Below are 10,000 nucleotides of genomic sequence, written 5' to 3'. Positions count from 1 at the left end.
CCAGGACAGTGGGTTAGTTGTTAGTGAGAGAGAAGACAGTGTAGTGGTCTTACACCTACCCACTGAGTCGTTAAATCTCGCTCTGGGTGGGAGTCGGTACCGGGCTGCGAACCCTGCACCTACCAGTCTTATGTTCTATGGGTTAACCACGACACCACCGAGGCCGGTTTGATGGAACAGACATGTTCAGGTTTGCCAATCATGACCACTAATGTTCGTTTAGTCATATTTGTTCTGAATTTCTAGACAATACATGTAAATAAATTAATGCAGCGTGTCTCCACCCTGTGATAAAAACTTCACGTACATATATGCGCTACAGTGGATTGGATAACATATTAACGTGCCTATATCCAATTAAGGTTCAAGCACGTCTTTTCCGGTCACAATCTTTAAAAAAAAGAAGAAAAAGTTAACACGCCAAAAATAAAAGAACTGATTGCTCGGCAGAATATTTATATAATTTGGAGCATTTTAGAAGAACAGTCCAAAAATAAATAAGAGAAAGAACAGAGGATCGGCTATTTATATTTTTTTTTTTAAAAGAAAGTAATTTCGACACAAAATTTTGAACGAAGGTCTAAAAGTTTAAAGTCCGATCTGGGTCTTGGGTATTATTTTAACTTGCTTATAGGCCGCGAACGTTTCGAACACGCCCATCCTGGGTTTAGAGTCTAACTTCGTCAGTGACTAAGTTCGGGACAGGACGGGGAAGGATAAGCTTAAGGTGGGCGGATTTGGAATACAAATTTAGAAGTTCAGTAAAAAAACCCACCTAAAGCCAGACTTGAGACCTGATAACATTCTACTCATATCTGGAACAAAAAAACTTAAGACCAAAAATAAACTTTGAAGGCTCGGCCAAAAACGTTTAAGGTGATTTTAGCAATTTAGACGGGCTGCCAAAATAAAGTGCGTTGGACTATCTATAAAAAAGATAAACATAAAAGTTTGAACTGTGACCAAAAGATTTAAAGTCCGACTAAGCCCTTGCCTGGAGGCAAACGATTAGCGGAAGGTTGGTGTCTACGGCGTCTGCATCTGATCCGGGAAGCTGTAGTGTGGTGGATGGTCAGTCACAAGCTAAGGTGTTTCACCACGTAGACGTAACCGCTGCAAAAAATGATATTCGTTATCCTGTAGATCGTCTGATTGTCTATGGACGATAGCAAAATAAGCCTGTCTGAAGATCCCCCGGCAGCGCCACGTGATGGCAACTCCTGTCTTGCAGGTATCTGCCCTGGTGAGATGTATCCCAAAGTCGCTGTTCACGAAGCTGTGTGGTATTGGTTTGACGGCCTCTCCGTCATATCCTGCGATGAGATTGCTGGTGTCCCAAGTGTCGCCTACGAGTAACCTGGCGTACTGGGTTCTGATCTTGTGAACCTGTAGACTCCACTTCGAAACGGTATCCTCTGACAGCTTGCGCCGCTTGTCTGGTTGAGCATCCACAACAACAGGATCGCCCTGATGGGCGGGGACCGATGAGACCATCGCAACAGAATGCGGACTGATAGCGTTGTCCACGCTAATAGCATGTTCAGCCCATTCCTTCCTTTTTAACTTTCTGGTTGCCTTCCTTGGACATGTAGTCCTAGGTGGGGGCGACGCGGGTGTTGGATCCTCCACTGGCAGTTGAACTGTCCGTGCGGGTTCCTTCCTCGTAGGAGGGACTACTCTGGTGGTTTAACCACCAGTTTTGGTCCCCCACCCCACCCACCCACCCCATGTGCCGCTCCTAGCGGTGTTGGGTCGGGCTTCCTAGGAGCTGGCATCACAGAGGAACCACCGCTGGTGGTTGTGCCACCAACATTAGTCCCCCACCCCCGTGCCGCTCCTGGCGCGCGTCTCTTTCTCGGTCTCTTCTTGATTATCCTAGTTAGCTGCCCTGTGTCTCCATAAACAAGGGTGACGGTCGCCTGCTTTCCGGCGTAGTTAACCCTGTATTTGGTTACAGCCTCAAAGCTGTTATATGGACAGTCAACTCAAACAAGAGTCGTATGTGTTGGAAAGATGCATACCCGGACAACCAACACATACTGACGCTTTAACAAATGAAAAACGCGTAATTGTTAGAGTTATTAAAAAGCCATGATTATTCCTGCTAACTAGGGGCAGTCATTTTGTTTCGGTTTTTTTGTGGCGTCCAGTGCTATAGCTTGGGACGAAGTGATGTCAGCTTACATTAAAGTAATGCATAAATAACACGTTACTATACAAGCTTACATAAACTGAGTGGGGTTTTTTTCTCTGCTATTTATTAAAGAGTGCCACTCTAATCACTGGCGACTAATACGTTAATTGTTTCGGCTACCAAAGCTTGTTAAAACTAAAGACGTGAGCTATGTTCCTGGTTCACGCCTGGTGGGTAATCCTCTTTACTCTGTAAAAGATACAGTCGTTTGATGTTGAGTAACAGGAAACACCAATATTTTGGACACTGGATAAATTTATAACAACCCAGCCGACAAAGACCGGCGTCCGTGGCGTCGTGGTTAAGCCATCGGGCATACGGCTGGTAGGTACAGACAGGGTTCGCAACTCGGTACCGGCCTCGGTAGTGTCATGGTTAAGTCATCGGGCATAAGGCTGGTAGGTACAGGGTTCGCAGCTCGATACCGGCCTCGGTAGTGTCATGGTTAAGCCATCGGACATAAGGCTGGTAGGCACAGGGTTCGCAGCTCGATACCGGCCTCGGTAGTGTCATGGTTAAGTCATCAGACATAAGGCTGGTAGGCACAGGGTTCGCAGCTCGATACCGGCCTCGGTAGTGTCATGGTTAAGTCATCAGACATAAGGCTGGTAGGCACAGGGTTCGCAGCTCGCTACGGGCCTCGGTAGTGTCATGGTTAAGTCATCAGACATAAGGCTGGTAGGTACAGGGTTTGCAGCTAGGTACTGCCTCCAACCCAAAGCTAGTTGGGTACGCATAAGACCACTACACCCACTTCTCTCTCACTAACCATTAATCACTATAAAATAACAACCTATTGTTCCTAACAGACAGTCCAGGTAGCTGAAGTGAGTGCCCAGGACAGCGTGCTTCAACCTCAATTGGATATAAACACAAAATTAAGTTGAAATGAAATGAACGAATAACCGACAAAGACGGGGGGGGGGGGGGGGGGTTCCATACCGATAAAAGTATTATTGGTCTCTCTTCTTTGTTTGTTGTTGTTGGGGTTTTTTTTTTGGGGGGGGGTTACAAATCCCAACGGTGATTCACGAAATTTTAAAGGTTGCGAACATGCGCTAAGGTGCGTATTCGCGAACAAAACACTAATATTAATCCGGTCTACAGTAGTTACTCTCTATACATTCAGGATTTCAGTCAACGTGGCGGAATTGCATGTACATGTATTACCATAGAATCCATGCTTGACCTGTAGGAATATAAGTATATGATGTCTGAAATCTCTTTCAAAAAAATAAAAAATAAAAAAATATATATATATACTCTTCAAAAAAAGAAACGCAAAAGGTACAAATGGGTTATAACTCCGATTTTATGTTTCCTACCGGTTCATGCTTTGTGAATATAAGGTCATTGCATGTCCCAAACACATTCCCACGGTTACATTCGATAAAACGCAGCTACTGTACAATAAAGTTCCAAAATGTGAATATTCGCAAAAACGCAGCCACGTGCAAACCATGTCACCACTGCACGTGCGTTGTCTGCACGTGCAACATGAACACCGACAGTATAAAAGTGCAGGGTGTTCGCTTGCCTGGCCTCTGTATCTGGCCGACAGTTGACAATCCAGGACATGCCACGTCTCAGTGAACCGCAGAGAAACAATGCCATCGGCCGACTAGACGCAGGCGAATCCAGAACGGCCGTTGCCAGGGCATTCCATGTGTCCCCAAGCATCATCTCCAGACTGTGGGACCGTTACCAGCAACATGGATCAACACGTGACCTCCCTAGATCCGGTCGACCACGGGTCACTACCCCCGGGCAGGACCGCTACATCCGGGTACGCCACCTTCGGGAACGATTGACTACTGCCACCTCCACAGCCGCAGCAATACCAGGTTTGCGCAGGATATCCGACCAGACCGTACGGAACCGCCTACGTGAGGTAGGAATTCGTGCAGTACGTCCAGTTCGAGGTGTCATCTTAACACCACAACACCGTCGACTCCGACTGCAGTGGTGCCAGATTCATCGACAATGGCCTCAACTGCGATGGAGACCGGTGTGGTTCAGTGACGAGTCCCGATTTCTGCTCCGACGTCATGATGGAAGATGTCGCGTGTATAGGCGTCGTGGTGAACGTTATGCGGCAAACTGCGTGCAGGAAGTGGACAGATTCGGCGGGGGTAGTGTCATGGTGTGGGCAGCCATCTCACACACTGGCAGAACTGACCTGGTCCACGTGCAGGGCAACCTGAATGCACAGGGCTACATTGACCAGATCCTCCGGCCACACATCGTTCCAGTTATGGCCAACGCCAACGCAGTGTTCCAACATGACAACGCCAGGCCTCACACAGCACGTCTCACAACGGCTTTCCTACAGAACAACAACATTAATGTCCTTCCTTGGCCATCGATATCACCGGATTTGAACCCAATTGAGCATCTATGGGACGAGTTGGACCGACGCCTCCGACAGTGACAACCACAGCCCCAGACCTTGCCCGAGCTGGCAGCAGCCTTGCAGGCCGAGTGGGCCACCATCCCCCGGGACGTCATCCGTACTCTGGTTGCTTCAATGGGCAGGCGGTGCCAGGCAGTTGTCAACACACGCAGAGGCCACACCCGGTATTGACTCCAGATGACCTTGACCTTGGTGGTGTGTCCTATCACTTACTCACAATGGACTAGAGTGAATTGTGAACAATCCTGCAACATTTGGTAATTATCGGACTCACCATCCAATAATTAAATCAATTCTCCAAATGTTACGACAATGTGGTTTTGCGTTTCTTCTTTTGAAGAGTATAATATATATATAAATATATATATATATATATATATATATATATATATATATATATATATATATATATATATATATATATATATATATGTATGTATGTATGTATGTATGTATATATGAAAATCCAAAGTATAACAAGGAAGACAGCAACTCCTGAGGGGGGGGGGGGGGGGTCTCTGGATTCTGATAGTTACACCACTGGCAGACGGGAAATTTTTTACAGAGTCCACCTTGTGAGAGAACAGAATCTTTTGCCATTTTACCTTTTAGGATAATCCAGTAATAATAATAATAAGCTGCTTGCTTCGGAAGCATATGGGAGACACCCCAACACTAAAAGGTATGTATCCCACCCACACAAACCTTATTCTCAGCTGAATTGCGAATTATTATAATTGTACCTTCCTTCTGTTTGCTTAAAGGGACATTCCTGAGTTTGCTGCATTGTAAGATATTTCTCTTAAAGGGACATTCCCGAGTTTGCTGCATTGTAAGATGTTTCTCTTAAAGGGACATTTCTGAGTTTGCTGCATTGTAAGATGTTTCTCTTAAAGGGACATTCCTGAGTTTGCTGCATTGTAAGATGTTTCTCTTAAAGGGACATTCCTGAGTTTGCTGCATTGTAAGATGTTTCCGACTAATAAAATATTTCTACGTTTAAACTTATAGGGCGATCACACTGGCCCGAATGAGCTTCCATTTGTTTTCCGTATACGAAAGTGGTGTGATTTTTTAAACTGGCCGAATGTCCCTCCGAATGTGTTTTCTCCAATGTATCACTGAATGCTTTCCGTTTGTTTTCCGAATGTTTTCAGTATGGTTTCAGAATGGTTTCAAAATAGACCGAATACTCCACGCATGTTGACTTCGAAAGGTTTCCTTTCCGAACGCTTTCCGAATGCTTTCCGAACACGGCAAATCGACCTAGAATGGACCAAACTCTTTCCGCATGCTTTCCCGCAAGGGTTCGGAAAGCGTTCGGAAAGAGTTCGTCATGTTCTATGTCCATTCGGGGTGTTCGGAAAGCATACGGAAGATACTGTGCATTCTGGAAGTGTACGAGCAGTTCGGAAAACGTTCTGAAAGAATACTGGAAGGGTTCTGGCTATTCGTTATACATTCGGCGGCATAAATAAATAAAAATCCGGAAGGGATACCGAAAACGTTCGGAAAGCATTCGTCATGTTCTAGGTCCATTCGGCGTGTTCGGAAAGCATATGGAACCCAGCACCTCCATATTTTCATTCCGAATGCACCAAGAACTAAACGCATGCTTCCCGAACGTTTTCCGTACATGCCATATGCTCCTAGAATGCTTCCCGAATACTTTCCGAATATACATGGACGCCACATTCGGATGGTCGATGAAAATTATTTTGAACATGCACAACAAATTTTTGGAGCTACCGAATGCTGTTCCGTATGCATCTGTACGGAGCCGAACAGCCAGTATGCTCCTAGAACACAGCGAATGCTTCCCGAATATGATCCGTTCTCTCCCCGAACACCCAAATTCCTATTCGGAAAACAAACGAATTCGGCATTCGGGCCAGTGTAATCGGGCCATTACATATTGAATATATTTTCTTGTTTCGAATATCAGTGTATGTATATTCAATGTGTTTCTGGTGGTCTTAATATTTGTAAGAAGCCCAAATTGGATTTGGTCTTCAAATAATTTTGTACGTACGAAAAAAAACTATACTTTAGGAAATAAAATGAAATTTAACCTAGTAAAAATATTAGAACGATAAAAAAACAAACACGTTTAATATACAGCCACTAATATTTTCTGCAGAAAAATATATTTGATATGTAATTACAATCGATAAAAAGTCTCTGTAAGTCGATAACATCAAACTCAGGAATGTCCCTTTAAGGGAAGGGTCGAGCCGGAAGCAACTTTTCCTGAATCCACTAGTGAACATACACGGTCTAATGTAGATTAACGTACCTACTTTCCATGCTGTCACTTCTACCTCGCACAACGAAAGGGGTCTTAATTCCAATGGCCCATAATAATGTAGATTAACTTACCTACTTTCCATGCTGTCACTTCTACCTCGCACAACGAAAGGGGTCTTAATTCCAATGGCCCATAATAATGTAGATTAACTTACCTACTTTCCATGCTGTCACTTCTACCTCGCACAACGAAAGGGGTCTTAATTCCAATGGCCCATAATAATGTAGATTAACTTACCTACTTTCCATGCTGTCACTTCTACCTCGCACAACGAAAGGGGTCTTAATTCCAATGGCCCATAATAATGTAGATTAACGTACCTACTTTCCATGCTGTCACTTCTACCTCGCACAACGAAAGGGGTCTTAGTTCCAATGGCCCATAATAATGTAGATTAACGTACCTACTTTCCATGCTGTCACTTCTACCTCGCACAACGAAAGGGGTCTTAGTTCCAATGGCCCATAATAATGTAGATTAACTTACCTACTTTCCATGCTGTCATTTCTACCTCGCACAACGAAAGGGGTCTTAATTCCAATGGCCCATAATAATGCAGATTAACTTACCTACTTTCCATGCTGTCACTTCTACCTCGCACAACGAAAGGGGTTTTAATTCCAATGGCCCATAATAATGTAGATTAACTTACCTACTTTCCATGCTGTCACTTCTACCTCGCACAACGAAAGGGGTCTTAATTCCAATGGCCCATAATAATGTAGATTAACTTACCTACTTTCCATGCTGTCACTTCTACCTCGCACAACGAAAGGGGTCTTAATTCCAATGGCCCATAATAATGCAGATTAACTTACCTACTTTCCATGCTGTCACTTCTACCTCGCACAACGAAAGGGGTTTTAATTCCAATGGCCCATAATAATGTAGATTAACTTACCTACTTTCCATGCTGTCACTTCTACCTCGCACAACGAAAGGGGTCTTAATTCCAATGGCCCATAATAATGTAGATTAACTTACCTACTTTCCATGCTGTCACTTCTACCTCGCACAACGAAAGGGGTCTTAATTCCAATGGCCCATAATAATGTAGATTAACTTACCTACTTTCCATACTGTCACTTCTACCTCGCACAACGAAAGGGGTCTTAGTTCCAATGGCCCATAATAATGTAGATTAACTTACCTACTTTCCATGCTGTCACTTCTACCTCGCACAACGAAAGGGGTCTTAGTTCCAATGGCCCATAATAATGTAGATTAACTTACCTACTTTCCATGCTGTCACTTCTACCTCGCACAACGAAAGGGGTCTTAGTTCCAATGGCCCATAATAATTGATTCGGACATAGCGCCCTTTCACGTAAGTGATACAGGGCAAGATGGTGGATTCTTTCATTACTGTTTGCTCTTGAAACCAACACATAGCTGGCTCGGGGTCGTCAGGTTGAAACAGTATCCTAACCTCGAATCGCCGAAGATCGTTTCCTGCAAAATTGCATAATATGACAGGCTTATCAGACAACAACAGGACCTATATTCACAAAAAGGTGTAAATTTGCGTCTACGACTAGCACTTACGTCTGCCGTAGATTTACATTTACGTGCAAGAAGCACTTTATTCTTAAAGACGGTCGTAAACGTAAACGTAACTTAGTTGGACGTAAATCTACGATTTAACACTCTCACCAGAGAAATTAAAAAACAAACATTAGAAATGATGGCTACCGATTAAAAAGCAAATGTGCAAAACGCAATTTCGTTTGTTGTCTGATAACAATAAGGATCCGCGTTTGGTACGAACTTTAGGACATTCTTAAAAAGGAAAAGATAACTCAGGAGAAATGTGGCCGAGTCGAAAACATCCGTTCGATCACCAACAAAAATATGTTCAATCCGTAGGCTTTCGCCATCGCAAACTGCTTCAGTTATTGGAAATGCTGCCATTTTCCGCAAATAATAGTAAATAACGGCGATCATGCTTGATTTATTATATGTACACGACTTACGTGCAACGTTAGTTGTAACCGGAGGCACTCTTATATTTACGTCCAACTGTACACGTAACTTACGTTTACGTTGTTTCGTGAATAGCTCTTCAGTCGTAGATTTACATTTACGTGTAAAAGTAGGCTTACGATGATTTGTGAATATGGGTCCAGAACGTTATTACACTCAACATATTAGGAACATGTAACATATTGTTACTTTATGTTTCTTAAACAAGCCAGACATTCACAGCTGGGGTAATAAAAATCATAATGTTTCATTAACATACATACGGGTAACGTACATTATTATTATGCTTACAAACCAACGACCATCCGACTCCTACAAGGCATCTTCCAAAGGGAAGTATCCTTATTTTTAATGTTTGACCTCATGGCCTTTTGTCAAGAACTCATGTAAGTACAGGTATTTAGATCTAAGTCTGGGGCGTAGTCAGCATGAGGCAGCCGAGGCGCTTGCCTCGTCTGGTATTTCCCCGAACCCAACGCCGCAATGCTCAGGGCCTGCAGCCCCATCCCACACACCCACCCATTGCATCTGGGTTTTCCTCGGTGTTTTTTCCTCTCTGGCTACGCCCCAATAAGTATTACTATTATCCATCTTATATTAAACCGGCCTCGGTGGCGTCGTGGTTAGGCCAGCGGTCAACAGACTGGTAGGTACTGGGTTCGGATCCCAGTCGAGACATGGGATTTTTAATCCAGATACCGACTTCAAACCCTGAGTGAGTGCTCCGCAAGGCTCAATGGGTAGGTGTAACTGGTTCAACAAAGGCCATGGTTTGTGCTATCCTGCCTGTGGGAAGCACAAATAAAAGATCCCTTGCTGCTAATCGGAAAGAGTAGCCCATGAAGTGGCGACAGCGGGTTTCCTCTCAACATCTGTGTGGTCCTTAACCATATGTCTGACGCCATATAACCGTAAATAAAATGTGTTGAGTGCGTCGTTAAATAAAACATTTCTTTCTTTCTTTCCATCTTATATTATAATGCATGCACATTAGAAAACAAAGTAACAGCAGAATAAATATATATATATATATACAGGTATGGAATCTATTCCAGCTGGATTTATGTGTGAAAATTGATTTTATTTGCCTACTTTATCTATT

At 43.8% G+C, this 10,000-nt stretch overlaps 1 protein-coding gene across 3 annotated transcripts in view; it reads right to left on the bottom strand.

Moving 5' to 3' along the window:
* Positions 1-10,000, bottom strand: part of LOC121377317 — a 166,255-nt gene that overhangs the window by 116,920 nt on the left and 39,335 nt on the right. For all 3 annotated transcript variants that reach the window (XM_041505254.1, XM_041505255.1, XM_041505257.1), the window contains exon 6: positions 8,149-8,367. In XM_041505254.1, coding sequence (XP_041361188.1) covers positions 8,149-8,367 — 219 coding nt within the window. The remainder of the gene's footprint in view (positions 1-8,148; positions 8,368-10,000) is intronic.

Source organism: Gigantopelta aegis, chromosome 7 (genome assembly GCF_016097555.1).
Source record: "Gigantopelta aegis isolate Gae_Host chromosome 7, Gae_host_genome, whole genome shotgun sequence".
NCBI classification, from domain to species: Eukaryota; Metazoa; Mollusca; class Gastropoda; order Neomphalida; family Peltospiridae; genus Gigantopelta; species Gigantopelta aegis.
This window is presented reverse-complemented; position numbering and strand designations above follow the sequence as displayed.